Raw genomic sequence first — 20,051 nt, forward strand, 5'->3', positions numbered from 1 at the left:
GGGGGGCATACACACATACCCGTGGGAGCCCCAGGGCTTTACCATTTCCCTGCCCCCATTATGCAGTATAGGAGGATTTGGGAATCCAACCCAGTGTCCTGCCTGTAGATACATACGCAGGCGCGCACATCCCTGCTGCTGCATCAGCTTTATTGGAGTTTGCTGCCTTAAACAAAGCAATTTCTAGCCGCTCTTCCGAAGAGGGTGAGTAGTGGGAATAAGGAGCAAATGGGGGAAATCCAAGCAAGGGGTTAACAAGTGTCCGCCGGTCACGAATGGGGGGGCGAATGACCGCACAATGGAGCGATGAGCGGCTTGGGAGTCTTAAGGAAGACCTAGGAGAATGCTAGTGACTCCTGTGATGCAGATGTGAATCTGCTGGAACTGTTTTCTTATGCAGTGTAGGACAGATAATCCTGCTTCTCGCTCTCTTCGGCTTGCATTTTTGTTACTGTATTTGTGTAGTTGGAAGTTATGCACTTGGTGGCAGTCAAACAAAATGTGCTTTCTGCACCCGTGTCCATTGCATAACTCAGGTTTTTGGTAAACGGAACCCTGTTGTGAGCTGTGATGTTTCTTTGCAGCCCTGGGTGGGGAGCTCCCTTCGCACAGGTTTTCTTTTCTCTCCTTTGCTTTGCAATTTATCGTGACGAGATTAAATGATATTTTTCCATTCGGGAACTCTTACTTTCTAGATTGTGCGGGAGGGAAGAGACCCATCCCCTGAGCAAGCCCTTCTGTTGGCTAATGAATGCCATTTCCTTTGCTCTCACAGGAAGAAGGAACGATGGCTTTGGACGGTATAAGGATGCCAGATGGCTGCTATGCAGATGGGACGTGGGAGTTAAATGTCCATGTGACGGACCTGAACAGAGATGTTACGCTGAGAGTCACAGGGGAGGTGCACATTGGAGGGGTTATGCTGAAGTTGGTGGAAAAACTTGGTAAGTTGTAATTAGGGGAAAAGGTGTGGCTCTCCATGTAGCTGAATGGCTCTTCTCCATGCATGGAGGCATTTACACATCTGTCACTTATGGAACCGATTTCTTTTTTTTGTAAATCTGGTTACCAAAGCTCAGGTGTGTGGGTTTTTTGTTTGTTTGTTTTTAACGAGAAATCTGTTGTAACTCAAGTGTTGTCTATAATTAAAATGGCCCAAATTGTTTTTGTTCAGAATGCATAGTATTTACACATACATGTGAACATTAAACTGTCATTTACAAGTGAACCATATTGGTGTATTTTAAAATCTTAATATTGAAATTAATTTTTGCATCTCTTAACTCTGCTAAGTATCTCAAAATAACTTAATGTGCCCCTGATCAGCTGCTTGATCTCTCTCAATTGTTAATCTGCTTGCAAATTTTTTGATGCATAGAATTGGGGGAAACTTATTGTAGATATGTGTGCATTCCTTTGCTCTGTATGCTTAACACACTCTAAGAGGTAGATTTAATTTTGTAACTTTAAGGTGCTGAATACATTGTGAAATGCGTTTGAAGTATTAGAGATCAAATCTACAGTAGAACTTCAGAGTTCTGAACTGACCAGTCAGCCACACACCTCATTTGGAACTGGATGTATGCAATTAAGCAGCAGCAGAGACTGTGGGGGGGGGGGGAAACAAATACAGTACAGTATTGTGTTAAATGTAAGCTTAAAAAAAGATTTTTACATGGTAAGGAAACTGTTTCTGTGCTTGCTTCATTTAAATTAAGATGGTTAAAAGCAGCGTTTTTCTTTTGCATAGTAAAGTTTCAAAGCTGTATTAAGTCAATGTTCAGTTGTAAACTTTTGGAAGAACAACCATAATGTTTTGGTCAGTGTTATGAACATTTCATGTTATGAACAACCTCCACTCCTGGGGTGTTTGTAACTCTGAGGTTCTGCTGTAGATGAAAGTCCATTCATATTGCAACTAGAAAGTTCACTTGGTCCCATATTTGTTATAAATCATAGTACTTTGCAAGCTATCATTAATATTATGTGCTTTGAGTGGGGAGGGAGGTCTGTTATACATGGGGTTTTGTGGTTTGTTTAGGCAAGTAAATTGTCTCCGATTATGAAACCCTATGATAAAAGGCAGACGAGAACATTCTATGGCTGGGCTGGCAAACCTTTAATGAGAATTTTTTAGGGATGTGTTTGTGAGACAAGGTGGGTGCAGTAATATATTTTATTGGACCAACTTCTGTTGTTGAAAGATACAAGCTTTCTGTTGTAGGCAATTATTAAGCTTATTAAAGTGTTCGTTCTTTTCTGCCTGCTGGTATTTTGAAGGGGTGGGGCAGCATTTGACTAGTTTTGACTGTTCTGGAGGGTTCCAACTACACATGGTTTGAGTAGTAGTACATTAACTTCTAGGAAATTTTCGTAGACTGTTTCCTGGTTTTATAACTAACACTGATCCAATTTTTTGAATTAGACCATATCCTGAGGCTTTTCCAATTCTTATTCCTGTTAAAGTCCGCAGTTAGGGTGCTGGCGGGTAGAGACAACTGCCTGTAATGCTGACCAGTGTTGTCTTGTCTTGTTTCCTGGAACTCCCCATCTGTTTGTATCCATTTGTTGAGTCTTGTATTATACTTAGATTGTCAGCTCTTCGGGGCAGGGACTGTCTTTCTTCTGTTTGTACAGCTCCTAGCACAGGGGTGGGCAAACTATGGCCTGGGGGCCGCATCTGGCCCTCCAGGCATTTTAATCTGGCTCTCAAGCTCCAGCCAGGGAGCAGGTTCTGAGGCTTGCCCCGCTCCAGCGCTTGCCCTGCCCTGCGCTCCAGCTGGGGAGTGGGGTCGGGGGCTTGCCTCACTCCATGCAGCTCCCGAAAGCAGCAGCATGTCCCCCCTCCGGCTCCTATGTGTAGGGGCATCAGGGGGCTCCGTGCGCCGCCCCTGCAGCTCCCATTGGCTGGGAACTGCAGCCAATGGGAGCTGCAGGGGTGGCGCCTGTGGACAGGGCAGCGCACAGAGCCGCTTGGCTGCACCTCCGCATAGGAGCCGGAGGGGAGACATACCGCTGTTTCTGGGAGCTGCTTGAGGTAAGTGCCGCCCCAGCCCTGATCCCCCTCCGAACCCCATCCCGGAGCACCCTCCTGCACCCCCAGCCCCTCATCCCCCAGAGCCCGCACCCCCAGCTGGAGCCCTCCCACACCCCAACCCCCAATTTCATGAGCATTCATGACCCGCTATACAATTTCCATACCCAGATGTGGCCCTCAGGCCAAAAAGTTTGCCCACCCCTCTCCTAGCACAACGGGTTCCTGGTCCATGACTCCTAGGCTGATAATACAAATAATTAGGAGTAAGGGTTGCAGTAGTCCATTCAGTTCAATAGAACAGCTCAAATGAATAAAGGTTTCAATTAGGACCAAATCCTCCAGGATCAAATGGAGACTAATATAGAGGGCAGCATCACAACATCCAAATAACCTTCAATTTCACACCTGGACAAAGGGCCCATTTGTGTGGGATACACTAAAAGGAAAATCTGAACCAAGAGGCGTAGAATAGCTGGTTGTATTTCAAAGAAGAAATGAGCTTTTGTATATGGGGTGAATGCCATTTTACAATCTACTGTCTGTGAAACGAAATTTTTTAATGTTAAACTTTCTGCCTTAGTAAGAATCTCTGAAATCTAATAGTCAAAATGAAGAGCTAGGTACATATTGTGAAACTCTTATCAGTGGTCAGCCATTTTTTTTTTTTTTTTTTCCTCAACAATATGGTTAAGGCAGATTAGTAGAATCGTTCAAAGAAAATATTAATATGAATTGCCTGGCACATGGCTATGGCGGTCTAAGCTGAGCTCTCTCTTTTGGCTATGCCTACAAGTCATACTTAAGCAGACCTGCATTGCTTTTTTTATAAGCCATCCTGCACAATACTAAGATTTTCATACTGATATACTAATGGTTTGAAGTTTGAAGGAAGGAAAAGGCCGATATAAATATATTTGCTTCAAAAGGAAGCAAGTGTTTGCAAGAAGCATTCTTGTTCTTGAAGTAGCTTTGGCTCTGTAGAAAGTTTCAATAAGCTATTTTTGTGCCCCAGCTACCCAGGGATCTACTGAAGGTGACTGCAGCTGTTTTTAGGACTCAAAAAACCCCAGTCAATTAGCTTCTAGAAAACCACTGACTATCATGTAATGAATAAATAATGTTTCCCTCTATCTTTATATTGCATTGATTAGAATGGTTATAAACTTACAAGAAAGATAGAAAGCTGTTTAAATACAATAGAATGGTTTAAAGCCCCCTATTCAGGAAAGCCAAATTGACTTCTGTGGGGCTATTCATGCTTAAAATTCAGCACATACTTAAGTGCTTGGCTAAATTGGGATCTAAAATCAGTAACCTCACTGGTTGAAGTGATTCAGAACATGCATAGCTCAAGCAATGAGTTGTCTTGTGTAAACTGCATTTTATTCAGAACCACAGTTTGGGAGGGGGGAAAAAGAGTGGAAACTGCCACCTTTCTGACCCCAGAGAAAGGTATGGATTTCATATCTGAACATGGGCTTATTTCTGGAGGGTGCACATACACCCATCTAAATAATTCGACTCCAACTCCGATGGTCACACCCTTCAGTGTTTTTAGATTGTCTTCTTCCTTCCATCTCCTTTATAGCTTGGCTAAGTAACAACATATTTAGCTCCTTTAATCTTTCTGCAAGTCAGTTCTTCTAGCTCACTAACTCGTCTTTGAACTCCCCCCAATTTGTCAGTAACTTTCTAACCATGCGGTGCACAGAACTAGCTGTGATATTCCTGGTACAGTCACAGCAGGGAGATACGTTCTGACGTCATTGCTTCTCTGCGTAGCGCGCTCACACACAGTTGTATTGGCTTCCCCAGTCCCCCTTGCTCATAGTAAGTCTATGCTAGCCTGTCCACTATCAGCCCTTGGTTTCTTTCAGTATTATTTTTTTCCTAATGCCTCCCTTCCAATGACTTATCTGTATCTTGGATTATTTCCCCCCAGATGTATTAGCTTACATCTTTCCAAGTTAAAATTCTCATCATGTTATGCCCATATTTTTAACCTCTGCAGGTTCTTTTTTAATTTCTTTGTCTTTGCTGGTGTCTGCAACATCTCCAATGATCGTAACATCCAAATGTTCATAACATGCTTTGAAGTCCTTCTTCCAGATTGGTAATGGAGATCTTTAAAGGGACTTCCTCTGCTTTAAAAAAAAAATCACATTCTGTATGAATATTTTGAGGCTTCTGTTATGAGTAATGTCTAAAATTACTATATACTGTCTTATCTGTTTTCCAGAGTCTTTTGGCTTTGTGTATTTGACAAGGCTTTTGTCTAGTCACTTAGCTGGGAGAAACTAGTTCCCTAATCCTGCAGTTGGACATGCAAGTGGATTCTGATGCTCATCCAGAATTCCACTGAAGTTAAGGAGGCTCAGTATGGGTATAAGGGCGCACCCATCCAGTCGATCCAGTTACAGGATGGGAGCCTAACTGAAAAGACTTGTCTAAACATCAGCAACAGAGCAGAACTAAGCATATTGTCGTCTTTGAGGAGCAAGGTAGGGGAGGAAAGCTTCTCTTCTCTTCTGCTCAGCAGCTTGGGGAGGAAGGTTGCAGAGGCACCATATTTGTATCTGACCGCAACTAGTGGGCTCTTGATAAGTCTTTGAGGAGTGTGGCTGAGAGCAAGGTTCGTGCAGCGTTTCTTGGTGAAAAAGAAAACTGTTTGTAATATCTGGGAGGTCTGTATGTGTGCTTGAATTTTCACCAGGGTTCTGTCTTGGGGGGGTGGAGTAGAGAGAATTCTTCTCTTTCTTATTAGCTGAAAACCTGTAGGTCCTAGTGGCTTGTGTAAATTCATTCCTTGCCTGCAAGTATTGTGTGACTATTTTCAAATGTGAAAAGCTCACTGGGAGTATGCACAGAATAAAAGGTAGCTGCCTTGTTCCAGGCAATGATTTAAAAAAAAAAAAATCCAAGCAGCAGATGAAGATCCTGGTTACCCAAATGAATTACAACAGTTTGCTTGCCTGCTATTAGTGGCCCCCACTTGGGTTCAGTCATCTATGTAATGTGAAACATGCCGTGTTTTTTGGCAAAGTCTTCTCTGCAAAATAAAATGAAAATACTGACACTTTTTAAGAATACCAGCATTTACTGCCTAGTCCAGACTATAATATGCTTCTAACCAGCTCTATAAATACTGGGTGAAAGCATAAATTGTAGTACAGTAAATGTGTCCATTAATCTAATCTTATTGTGACACATTATGCATAATCATGCAACTGTTGATTCAGCATATGATACTGGGTTTTATTAATTAAACAATAGTTTATACCAAGTTGAGCCCTTGCCACAAATGACCGCGAAGTCCAGTTTTAGGCCTGGCTGTGCTTTTTTTTTTTTTTTAATGGATTTGTATCCATCCTGTTTATAAAACATCGGTTTGGTAAACCCCTAGAATACTAAAAAAAAAAAAACCAACCTGGAATGTCTGATTAAGCTGTCCTCTGCTAGGAAGCAACCCTGCACAACTCTTCCCTCAGTGCTATAAACATTGCATACTGATTCTTCAGTTTACTAGAACCATGATTTCTTTGTGGAGGCTGGGACTTGCTGTAAAAATGGCAGGAAACTCATGCTGGCCACTTTTTTTCAGTGGCTTTTGAGAATCGTGCAGTACTTCGCTTTCTGCAAATAGTTAAGCTTGGTGTCAGTGAGCGCAAAAGGGGGGGAAGTGAACAAAGATTTGAGACAACTTAATGATGCATTTAAAATACTTGCAAATTAAAACTTTCCCAACTGCAAATGCATGCAAGAATCTTTCAGGGATGGCTCAAAATGAGAAGTATAATTAATGGATAAATTATGTGTCCGACAGAGACAGGAAGTGGACAAGTCATGTTTGGCAGATGTGACTTAAGACTGATAACTTAAATGTACGCTGATTAGATTTATAAACTATACTTACAGAATTGTTTAATGAAAAATTGTTGGGTCCCTACTCTTAAGGTCATGACAGTGAGTCTGTGTGGAGGTACATGCATGTTAGAATCAGAGGGTCTGTGTTTTGGGGTGGGAATGCATTAGCAGTGTCTAATAACAGTTTTTGTTTTGTTTAAAAAGTAGGGTGTGGACTAAAGAGAGCTGTCTTTGGAATTTTGGTGCTTTTTTGGGTTGAAAGTAAAAGGTCTAAATTTGAAATCCTGAAAGTATTTCTCATTCAGGCAGACAAATGTGATTAAGAGGATAATCCTGGGGGTGTGTATGTGTCTTTATGTATGTCGTAGTACCTCAGAGTCTGTATGGACATCTTGGGTCTGCATCTGCCAATGTAAAGTTGAGTACCATGCTGTTGACTGTGTAGTGGCTGTCATTTTGGGCAGAGGAAAATATAAGGTCTTCTAAGACCTCTGCTTTTTGTGCATCAGGACCATGGTTTGTAGGTGTATGGGAAACTCTCTTTTAAACCCAGTGTTCTACCTTGGCAAAATTTTGCCCTGTCTCTTCTCTTGATGAGTTGTCAGTCACTGGTGCGGTGGTCGCTCCTCACTGGTGCTATATTTGTGCAAGGCTGTTTCCAAAATGAGTGGTGTTTAAATGTAAAACATTCTGTCAGCATAACTGGTACTTTTTGAGTGCTAAAACTTTGAAATGTGACCTCAATTCATGAAATCCATGAAAAATACAGCAGAGAATCTGTTCTTTGGAGATAGAACTTTGTTCTTTTTGCATATTACATTGCCAGTAAGTTTAGCTATACCTCTTTAGGAAGATCAATTGTGCAATTCAAAGCATTAGCCTACTTGGTGTCATGTTCATTTTTGTCTTAATGGAGCACTTAGAGGATTATCAATAAAACACCAAGAAAGCGCAACATTATTGATTTACCAATTTTGTATTTGAGGTTTTACAGTACTTGATAAGTGCTTGCAAATATTAAGACTTAATTCAGAAGATTGTCTTGAACTTGTAATAAATCCCTTTTAAACAGTTATTTAAGATTAATAATAAAAACAAGCTGAACTGATCACACAACAATTTTTCTGTTGCATGGGTTACAGAATACAATCGCAAATTATTCAGTCTTTTCTATTTTTCCATACATGTACCATTTATTTTGAATTTCTATAAGATGACTTAAGTGAAGGGTAGTTGGGTGATCAAGTGTACTTTCCCATAATACAAGAGTGGGGCACTCGAAATCTAAAACGGAACAAACATAATTATGGCTATAAAGGGAAAAACTTTCTTGTACATTGTGTAATTAAGCTGTGGTACTCTGCCCTGGTGGAATGAGCCAAGGCATTTTTTTTTTTTTTTTTCAATAAAGATTAGCTGTTTCTAGTACCTCCGGAGCGATCAGTCCAGCAGGGGTCGATTTATCGTGTCTAGTAAAGACATGATAAATCGATCGCCGAGTGCTCTCCCCTTGACTCCGGTACTCCACCGGAGCAAGAGGTGCAGGCGGAGTCTACGGTGGAGCGTCAGCAGTCGACTTACCGCAGTGAAGTCACCGCGGTAAGTAGATCTAAGTACGCTGACTTCAGCTACATTAGTCACGTAGCTGAAGTTGCATAACTTAGATCAATCCTCCACCCCCCCCCCCCCCCAGTTTAGACCAGGTCTAGGAGTAAGAGCATCAACATTTTTTTAACTTTGGACAAGTGGTGGTTTTTTGTTACAAGAGCTGCAAACGTCTTACTCTTGGTCATAAGCTGATCATCAGCATAGTTTTTAAAGCAGTTTCCTTCTGACCTAACAGTTTAGTCAGACCTTAAGACTGATATTGTGTACCTAAACATCTTGTAGATATACAGCAGTTTTCTTTATATGAGCCCTGTAGATATATTTGCAAAGAACTGCTTATGTTCTGTTTGAGGCATAGTAGTAAGTTGTCTCAGTATAATGTGATAAATGGCTCAACGTGCTAAAATTCCATAAATTTCCTTCCTAAACAGGAAATGACTTGTGCAGTTTGGCATGCTCACTCTTCAAGCCGTATTTGCTGCTAAACACAATTCTAGCTCTTGAATCTGTCTTGAGCAAAAAGCATTCCTGAAAGATTCAGTACTTGTAGTGATTTGGATTTTCCTATATATTTTCATCTCAAGAGGTCACTTTTTAAATAACTGTGGTTAAAATGGTCTGTCAAGATGTATGTTAATGACCACAAAGGACACGAATGGGGTTTGCCTTGCTACTATGGAGGACCAAATTAGTCTTCTTTCAAAAACTGCCCATTATGAGGGCAATGGTATCTTCTAAAATTCTTTAAACTGTCAGGCAGCACTTAAGCAAACAATTTTTGCTTTCAGGCAAGAAAAAATCCACTATTTCTAGACCGTAATGGCCTTAATATAAAATGAATTTTAATATTGCCAACTAATTATCTTTACTTCCGACCCATGCTGAATCTCTCCCTTGAATTAAACACTTCAGTTTTTGGTATAAACAAGGGAGGCTTTATTTTTATAACCACTAAAAGAGTGAGATGAGAAAATGGAAGTATATCTTTAATGTAACCAGTTAATCATACATGCTTAGGGCTAGATCCTTCACATGGATCCAGATGGGGCTCCCACACAGAGCCCTTTTGATGACTTCCGTGGACGGCCTTGCAGGCACAATGATTTGCATAGGCTATGAAGTGGGCTACTTGCGTCTGATGAAGTGGGCATTCACCCACAAAAGCTTATGCTCCAATACTTCTGTTAGTCTTAAAGGTGCCACAAGACTCTCTGTTGCTTTTTGCATAGGCCATGTTACTTAAACCCAGACTTTCTTACCACAAGGGGAATTGTTCTGCTATGTCCCCAAATGTCTGAGAAACTAAAAAAAAAAAAAAGCGTTCAAAGAACGACTTAGCTTCACAAAGCTATGAAATTTTGGCAAAGCTATTAATTGACTTCACCAATATATTGCAGATGTCTATATACAACCTTTAAGTACTTAAACCCAAACCTGTGTTTATCAATCTGTCCTTTTTTTTGTTTTCTGTTTTTCAATCCAAGTGGAGCCAAACAGACTAAAAGAAGTGCCTCAGAGTTTAGATAACAGCCTCTCCTCCCACCTCTGCAGGTGGTACAGGGAGGAGAATTCCCACAGATCTCAGTTGTCTGCTTCAAGCAAGCAGTTAATTTGAAGTTAAATAGATAGCATTTGATATCTTGCTAACAATAAAATGAACCAAATACAAGCAATGAGGTCTTGTAGTTTCTCTGCAACATAAAGACTTGCAGGGTTAGAAAGAAAAGTGGGAGCTGGTTGGCCTAAATAGGTTGCTACAGTCTCTCACGAATACCAAAGCACTAGTTTGTTATACTACAGACAGGAAATTGTTGGGTTACAGTTTAGACCCAGCCCAAATCAGTAGTTTCCTCTTAAGACTTTCAGGTTTCTGTTTTACGTAATGTGTTAGAGTCGGACTTATTTTAGAAATAGTTTTAAAAACCCTCATTAAAGCAATCCATGTTCACATACTTCCCTTTTTCTCCCTAGCCACTGGCATATCTAGCCATTGCATTTTCTAGCTTTCTAGTTTACTAAAGTACAAATTTCTATCAAACCTGCAAAAATACTAAGATTTTTACAGGAATACTGTAGTGACTGGGACCTTTTTAAATAGTAGAGTTAGTGTTACCACTAAATACAGGAAATGTGTGTATTTCATACCTTTCTGTGTGTTTAGAAATGTATATCAAAAAATATTTCATTAGTGGGACCATACAAATACACCTCTACCTCGATATAACACTGTCCTCGGGAGCCAAAAAATCCTACCGCGTTATAGGTGAAACTGCGTTCTATTGAACTTGCTTTGATCCACCAGAGCGCGCAGCCCTCCCTCCCCCCCCACCCCCGGTGCACTGCTTTACCGCGTTATATCCGAATTCGTGTTATATCGGGTCGCGTTATATCGAGGTAGAGGTGTACATTTGTACCTAGATATGTATGTGGCTGGAATTTGTTTGGAAATTATTGAAGTGTAGTTATCTCCATTGTGGCATACTCTTTGATAATTTGATTAATAAGGATTTATATTTAATCACTTTTTAGATATGTATTAATATGGCTTGTTCAGGGCAGCTGTTTTGCTGATGCTTCATCATATAAGATGTCATGCTGGAAAGTAAATTGAAATGCACATCCACTGATCGTAGGAGGAAAAACTAACACTACCCTTTCCACACCCATGTAAAATCTGTTTCTCCTTCAGTCAACTGAGATGCAGACTCAGACAAAGTTTATGTCTGGAGTCTTGATCCATTCCTGGTTGATTTTTAACATTGTGACTTGTTTTCCCATGGAGTTGTGGGGGGGGGAAAGAGGACTTTAATTCTTCTGGGAGTTGGGTGGGGGGGATGTTTGACACGAACACTGTTCTGCAAACTTCCCATTACAACTTCATTGGTAGCAATGGTTTGAGCACCAGTGTAGACTGGCTCCTAGTGTGTGAACTAGAACTGGTTGGGATTTTTATTTATTTTTTTTTTTAACTAAATGTTTTTATTAGAAAATGCTGATTTAGTTGAACTGAAACTGTCCTTGGGAAAAGTTTGGTTTTGATGAATTTCCTGTTTTTTGTGTGGGTGTGGGGGTGTGTTTGTTTTTAAAGTATATATGGGGGGGGGGGAGAGTTTCAAAGTTGTTGAAACATGTGTCCTGCTTCAACACATCTAAATGAAAAAGTGAAGGGGTTGTTTGGTTTGGCTTGGTTCAAAATGACTTTGCATTTTAAAATTTGTTAACTATAAATTAAGGAGAAAAAAGTGTAGGTTGACCCAATCTGAAATTTCTTTTAGTATGTGAAAACTTCCAAGATTTTGACTTTTCATGGGACAAAAGAAGTCTCAATCTTAAATTCTTGTGCACTGAGAGAACCATTTCCCTCCAAGCTCTAGTTTTTCACCATTGCGTTGTCAAGACCTGCTCTGACTCTGTGGCAAAGATGCTGGTAGCAGCCTGTCCACAGTAGCACTCTGACTGTTGCTACTTTGAGTGCTTGCTAGGAATTGCAGGCGACTTGAAGAAGACTTGCTAGTGTCCGTGTAGACAGCAAGATTGACATTCTCCTATTCACAGAACCGTAACAGCCTGGGCAGCAGCATTGCAGTCTTTCTGCAAGACAGTGTAGGGCACACGAAACGGTGGTGGTGGTGGTGTAGGTGAGAGAGCTGCTTGCTCTCCATAGCCATTCAGTCTTTGGCCTCTGAGAGGTTGTGTTACAAACACCACCCCTGTTTCTTGGGAACTTTATAGACCAAAAATCAATCTAATATAAACTATTTATTAAATATTAATCTGTACTAGCTGTTTCTCTGTCAGCATGTGTGCACTTTTTGGGAAGGCTTAATTGCTTAAATTTAAGTGAAATTTGAAAGGTCATAATCTTACTGAACTCCACTATTGCTGATGTTACATAGAGCCTGATTTAAAATAACATCCAACTTCAAAGTTTGGGCTGGAACATCACTCCTGCATTGGCACACTATAAAGGCACATTAAAGGACAAGTTTGTACTATAGACTTTACAACAAGTAACACAAAGAACTTGGTGCTGTGCTAGATTTGTGGGCGTGACAGAGATCCAGAGGAGGGGTGGTAGTGCAGGCTCCAGATTTCTGAGCTAGCCAGGAACCACCCCCGCTGAAGACCGTTCTAACTTATGCTTAGCTACCTGCAGCCCCAAGAGGCTATTTCAGCAGCCAAGAACAGCCATAGCTGAGAAAGGGTCTGGCCACACCTCCTTTCCCATGTCATGCACCCACTGAGTTACCATGCCCACCCGAAGAAGACCGCAGCTAAAGTTAAAATGCAGAACAATCTTCTTAGCAAACTGGCAGGTTCGTCATGAGGTGCTCGTGCTCCAACTTTGCGGACGTCAGCTCTTGCCACCTCGTATTCGATGGTGGAGTACTGCACACCAGTTTGGAGTCGATCGTCCCACACCAAACTGGTGGATACACGGTTACATGCTCCCATGCATATCATCTCTGGCACCCTGCGTCCGACTCCACTCCCATGGCTCCCAGTTCTGAGCAATATCGCTCCTCCTCACATCAGACAAGAGGTTGCCACTGGCAAGTTACTGGAGAAAGTTCGTGCCAACTCCAGCCTGCCGCTGCACAATGACCTTTTTAAACCACCAGCTGCACGTTTGCTGTCACATCGCCCATTATGGTCTCATCCGCCACGCCAGCATGTTAGGGCAGAAACGTTCTTGCCGAGAGGAATAGATATCTGTTATAATCCCCAACTAGTCCCTCCTCACCAACCCCACAATTTGCCCGCCTGGTTTTGACCTGCCCCGTCGCCAATGGTCCCTATTGAACAGGTTCCGGACCGGGCAAGGTCTCTGTGCAGCTAACCAGTGTCGCTGGGGCCTTCGTGACAGCCCTTTGCGCAGCTGCGGCGCAACACAGACGATGCACATTGTCGATGAATGCCTGCCGGCTAGGTTCAGCAGTGGACTAGAAGAACTGCATCACGCCACTGAAGATGCCATCGCTTGGCTAGAGGACTGTGCCCACGCTAAATAAATACACAAATAACAAAATACATGGGTTTTTGCAAACCCTTGTATTTTCTGTTACTTGTATTTGTCTCTAAAAAAAACTGGATAAATGGTTTTTTAATTCTTGACAAAACATATTTAACAAGATGACCAACACAGGTTAATGATCTTTATGGCTCTCTTTATGTGATGTGGTATTTTGTATTTCACTTCTTTGCAAGTAATGCAAAGAGTGTATTGAAGCAAGACCTGTTAGTGTCTTGATGAATTTGATTTCCAGATGTGAAGTGACTAGTCCTTTAACATGCAAAAAATGTTTCCTTTCTATAGCTTATTTTTAAAGTAACCATCATTCTCGTTTGAATTTACCCTCTTCCTCCAAAAAGAGAAATTGTGTGCAAGTAATTTACCTAAATGTACTGATAAAGCTTCTCAGCAAAGCTTGTGTTTGAAGTACTGTGTGAACTGGCCCATTTAACTGGCAGTAGAATACCGTTCTGTTACAGTGTATATTGTTACCGTGTTTCCCCGAAAATAAGACAGTGTCTTATATTAATATTTGCTCCCAAAGATGCGCTAGGTCTTATTTTCAGGGGAGGTCTTATTTTTCTTGTCCTGGCGGCGGCCTTATATTCCGGGGTGGCCTTATTATGGGGAGGTCTTATTTTCGGGGGATGCCTTATATTACAGCGAGAGGCAAAACTGGAAGTAGGTCTTATTTTCGGGGAAACAGGGTACCACTAATAGAAAGCAGTTTCTTGAAAAGCAGCATTTGAGCTTCCTTCTACCAGCTGTCATTAGGCTGAAAATTATGATTTTTATAAACCATGGCAGTATTGACATGTCAGAGATTCAGTATTCATTTTAGCATCAAAATACCTGTCCAGTTCTAAAATGAATTTTTCTATTTAATATTTTTTAAACAAATTTTTCCTCTTCTGCTTCTTAAAGCATTTCTGACTGTGAACAAAGGCATTTTGTGAGCTCCCCAGCTGTGTGCACAAAATGTTCAACACAAGTACATACAATGTAGGCATGTGACAAAATCCACATCCATTTTTAGAAAAAAATGGTGTGGCTTACAATTTTGATGATGTTTTGTTCCCATATGCCATGGTCATAAATAACGACACTTCAACAAGGTGCTAGTTGCATACTTGTTACAAAATGTCAGGTGGGATTTTTCTTTTAAGCTTCTAGCCTTGGCGGTTGTGAAGATATATACTTCACAAAATGCATAGGTTTACATTTCCGTTTGGGCTACAAACGGACTATAAAAACAACATCAAGACCGGGGTGGGCAATAATTTTCGGGGGGGGGGGGGGGGGCACTCCACGATTTTTGGTAAGTTGTCACAGGCTGCACATTTCTACTATATTAATGGAGGGGGTGCGGAGTCTGGGAGGGAGTTTGGGTGCAGGAGGGGAGGGGGTTCTCATCTGGGGCAGAGGATGGGGTGCAAGGTGGAGGCTCTGGCCGGGAGGCGCTTACCACAGGCAGCTCTCGGCCAGCGGTGCAGTGGGGCGCTCAGGCAGGCTGCCTGCGTGCTGTGGCCCCACGCCACTCCTGGAAGCATCCGGCTGCTGGCACCGTGGCATGTCTCTGTGCGCCCCTTGGGGAGAGGAGGGCAGCAGGTCTCCGTGTGCTGCCCACCCCCACAAGCACTGCTCACACGGCTCCCATTGGCCAGAAACCGGCCAATGGGAGCTGTGAGCACAGTGCTGGGGACAACGTGTGGCGCCGCCTCCCCTTTGCCCCCTCCCCAGCCAGGGGCACGCAGAGACATGCCAGCAGCCGGCCACTTCTGGGAGCAGCATGGGGCCACGGTAGGCAGACAGCCTGCCTGAGTGCCCCGCTGCACAGCGAGACTTTTAGCAGCCCAGAGATCTTGACGGGTCAGCCAAAGAGCCTGGCAGGCCAGACAGAAATGTTAGACTGGCTGCATCCGGCCCACGGGCCATATTTTTCCCACCCCTGAGCAAGACAGAATTCAGAATCCTGACATTTGTCGCAAGTAGCATTAAGTGCTTTGTTACAGAACTGTGTACAGTGTGGACTTTTTTAAAATCAAAATTTACTTTTTTTTTTTATCTGCAGTAGAAAAGATGTGTTTCCAGAAGACAACTTAGAACACACGAGATGAGAAATATATTTGATATATTGTAAGTGTTGGCAATCAACCTAAATGCCAGGTTGAGCTATTAAAGGCTAGTCTACAATTGAAATGCTACAATGGCACAGTGGGGTTCTCCCATTGGCATAGTTAATCCTCTGCCTGAGAGGCAGTAGCTAGATCAAGGGAAGACTTCTTCTGTCTGCCTAGTGCTGTTTACTCCAGGGGTAGATCAGCTTAACGATGTCGCTGGGGGGAGGGGAGAAAAGGAGGGGTGGATTTTTCACATCCCTGAGCTATGTAGCGGAGTCAACTTAACTTTTGAGTGTAGACCAGGCTGCAGTTCCAAGGAAATCAGAAGAATGGGGAAGGCAAACGCTGCATTTGGCAGACTCAAAAACATCTGGCAACTCAAAAGCATCTCCCTCAAGACAAAAAACTGTGTACAAAACAATTGTTATCGTCATAACAACATATAGCAGTGAGACATGGCAACTTACCAAGAAAGATAAACTAAAGTTGGATGCATTTAATCACAAATGTCTGAGGAAGAATATTGGGAATAACCTATAGAGATAGGAAGATGAATGAAGAAGTCAGAAAAATTACTGGACAAGGTACCCTCTCACAATTAATTTACAAAAGAAGACATCAGTGGCTGGAACATGTGCTGAGAATGGAAAAAGAACACTTACCAAATACCACCCTTGAATGGAAACCAGAAAACGCAAGAAGAGAGGAAGACTGTGAATAACAGTTCTGAACGACATCAAGCACCTCAACATGAAATGGGAAGATTTGGAGAGAAGGGCAGTTGACAGGCAAGGATGGCAAATGTGGGTAGCCCAGTGTGTGGCAAAGCACGAGATGGTCTAAGGTCTGGGCGCAGTAGTAGTGTCCTCTCTAGGTAATCCCACTGCTCAAGGAGTAAGGTGCTCTACACCCTGAGTAAACATATTATCTTACTCCTTGGGTAGTCCCATTGGTACTACTTGAGTGAGTTAAGGGTATTACAGTCTGGCCCTATTAGGCTAAGTAATAGTGATTGCACTCTGGTAACAGGTGCATGCCTTTAGTCAAGCAGTGACTACCTTTGTTTTACTAAACTACATGGCTCAGATAATAGTGAGAATTTGACTTTTTTTTTTTTTTAATTTCTGATTTGACATTAACTTATCAAACTATACTCTATGAAAGCAACATTGTTAGATTTTAAATTAAAAATTCTCAGTAGCTTGTTTTAAGTATTTGAGGTTATTGGACAACAGTATTCCACACACTTGTTTGTGTGTGGTGGTTTTGTTTGTTTTTTTTAATTGCTAATACAACTTATGACACTAAAACTTTTCTTGTGGCAGTTCGGGTCACTTGGCTAGCTCTGCATTCTTAGTAGCGTGTGGTTTTGTTGTTGTTGTTGTTTTCAAATAAATTGTTGGTGATACAGAATCTGTGAACATTAGGTAAAGGCAGAACAGGTTTCAATAAGCTGACTAAATAAGAAACTGCAAGTGGACTTTTCAAGCTCTTCTTTTGCCACCTGTTCTTGTTGCCTGATTATTTCAATTTGAGAAGCCTGCTGTGTAATGAAGTAGTCCAAAATTAAAAACACTCGTTCTTCACCTGTGGCAAAGACCAGTGCAGGGGAAAAGTTGGTTTCTCTCCTGCAAACTGCATTGACCTGTCTGGCCACTGATATCCATCAGTTCAAAGGTTTTATTGATCATCAAAGAAATAGATATGGTTGCTTGAGGATGGGGTTTTGGTGTGCGTTTTTAAAAATATGATTGGGTGATCAGTAACATTTCTCTTGCATCGTGGCATTTATCTCCTTCTTATTTAGACTTCTTTTTTGATACTATGGATTGAGAATCTGAGATTGAAGAAATGAACAATCACTTCACTCACTGCTTGTGATGTAGACTTGTCCTTGGGTATGTCTTTCTGCAGAGTCTCCTGAAGTTCCTTCTGCATTTCAGTAGAAGCAGTATAACTGCTTTCTGTTTAGCAGAGCTGGTCAATAGTTTTTGAAAATTCAATGACAAACTTTCAGATTTTTTACAGATCTGTTTAGTTTGGAGCCTATTTCAACCACTTTAGACAATCTAATCCACATGTCTTCCACTTGTCTCTAGTTCTGTGGTTTACTACTTTGGCAATGACCGTGTCAAAACCGAGGGCAATGTTTCAGTCACAAATTGTCAGACAGGCTAGTTCTTAAACTGTTCAAAATGCTCGCTCGCTAAATTCCACCACACAGTATATCTTCAGATAGCTTCACTTAGAGCAGATAGGTAAAAACATTCTAATTACTTAAAGTCGACTTTAAGTATTCTACAATTTCATTAAAAATTTTCTTTACTGGAGTATCAAGATCTTTGGCTAAAGATGTCAAGTAAGCATTACAGCCACATGCAGTGAGTTTCATGCTTTGTCATTGTTCTCTACAAGATTCTTCTTTTCTTCCACGTTTGCAGGATTATTAACATCTAAGATGCACCCATACTGAACAAGAATTCTGATGTTACTACTTTTGAACTGAGCATATCCTGATGTTTGTCAAATGTACATCCTCATCTCCTGTTGTCACATTTGCACAAATTATTAAACTATGATGGCGATAATTAAATATTTTATGATAGTGCCCAAAAGGCCCTTATTAGGATTAGGTCCCCATTGTGCTGGGCAAGAACAAGAATGATTCTCAGTATCCCTCCACCCATTGAGAGTCGAGTTTTTCCCCTTAGGCATTTGCAAAAACTTCCCAATCTCATTGTCGTTGTGTGCTGCATCCAGCAATTCTGTATGAATAAGAGTCCCTACCTGTCCTGGCACCGCGGACCGCACTGCACCCCAGAAGCAGCCAGCAGCAGGTCTGGCTCCTAGGCAGAGGCGCATGGCTCTTGCCCTCAGACACTGCCTCCCCCCCTCCAGTGTTTAGGGCGGGGGCAGCGCGCCTAGGAGCTGGACCTGCTGCTGGCCGCTTCCGGGGGGCAGCGTGGTGTCAGAACAGGTAGGGACTACCCTGGCAGCACCACCGATGGGACTTTTACAAGACCAGAGCCACCGCGACCCAGTGCCTTACATTTCGTGACCTGCCACTGGGTCCCAACCCACAGTTTGAAAACCACTGCCCTAGGTGTTTCCATATCATAAATCCATCCCAAACGCATAACTTCATTCCATAATAACTAAAAATATAATCTTAGGTTTTGACACTGATGCTTGGTCTCAGCCCAAAGGGGTTTTGAAATACACCTCTACCTCCATATAACACTACCCAATATAACACAAATTCGGATATAACGTGGTAAAGCAGCGCTCTGGGGGGGGCGGGGCTGCACACTTGGGTGGATCAAAGCAAGTTCGATATAACAAGGTTTCACCTATAACGCGGTAAGATATTTTTTTTTTTTTTTGCCCTTAGTACAGTAAATCAACTTGCTTATTGCTTTACTTCATTTGTCTACAGAGTATGTTAGCTCAAAATGAAAGTTCAGGTCCAGTTAAAAGATTAGCATCTCAGTGTCCAAGGCTGTCAGTCAGAATGGTTGATTGTCTGCACATCTCCACTCACGTTATGAAACTCAACCCTCTGCCATATTTGATAATCTTTTAATGACAAATTTCTAACCTTCAGAGAAAAAATTAAATATGGATCCATTCCAGTAACATCTGTATAAACTTCACTCTTCATTAAAACCCACAAGTGAAAGGAAAGAGCCCAGCAGTATTTAGGAAAGATATTTAAATATTAATAGTTATTTTAAAAGTCAATAAAAATGTCTACACTAATCACCAAAAGATCCAGACTTCTCACTGACTGAAACAAGGTCTTCATTAGCATTCTTGGCATTCAAATGTTTCATTGCTACTATCAAGCCGTGCATCTCTGTTGCACTTTTCACGTGATATGTAATCATTTTATAACACTGCCAAATGATGCAGGAATCTCTTCAAAATATTCTCAGATGGCTTTTTTTTATTTATTTTTTTCTCTCTCTCTCTCTCTCGCCCACACGCACGCATGCACAACCTTACTGTGACTTATTGATGTAACACTCTTTGTTTTAAAAAAAAAAAAAAAAAAGTTTTTCTGCGACACCTATGTAAAAACACAGTTGCTTTTGATAAGTGTTAAACTGTTTTCACTCTAGATCCAGAATTATTCACTGTTATAGGTTGTTCTGCATCTTGTAATTCTTTCCAGTGTACAGTGGCTACTTGTGCTACTAACAAATAGCAGGGTTTCAGCTCCTGGTTGTCCGGAGGTGTTTTTTCCCTTGGATCTCTCTTGCAGCAAAAATCCATCTCTCCCACACACCCCACCCCAAACAGCTGCATGTCAGCGCTCTCTTAGGTAATCTCAGTAGAAAGAGCCTGCAACTCCCTCTCATCCCCACCCCATTCCCATTCCATGCATGCAAAAACATCTCTTCTCCCT

General features: G+C 41.7%; 1 protein-coding gene across 4 annotated transcripts in view; it reads left to right on the forward strand.

Annotated features, from left to right (window-relative positions):
• Positions 1 to 70: 70 nt before the first annotated feature.
• Positions 71 to 20,051, forward strand: part of FERMT2 (fermitin family member 2) — a 97,447-nt gene continuing 77,466 nt past the window's right edge. For all 4 annotated transcript variants that reach the window (XM_026654323.2, XM_026654324.2, XM_026654325.2 and 1 more), the window contains exons 1-2: positions 71 to 204; positions 776 to 944. In XM_026654323.2, coding sequence (XP_026510108.1) covers positions 788 to 944 — 157 coding nt within the window. In that variant the 5' untranslated portion in view covers positions 71 to 204; positions 776 to 787. The remainder of the gene's footprint in view (positions 205 to 775; positions 945 to 20,051) is intronic.

This window comes from Terrapene carolina, unplaced genomic scaffold, assembly GCF_002925995.2.
Source record: "Terrapene carolina triunguis isolate 2854851 unplaced genomic scaffold, T_m_triunguis-2.0 Scaffold189, whole genome shotgun sequence".
NCBI classification, from domain to species: Eukaryota; Metazoa; Chordata; order Testudines; family Emydidae; genus Terrapene; species Terrapene triunguis.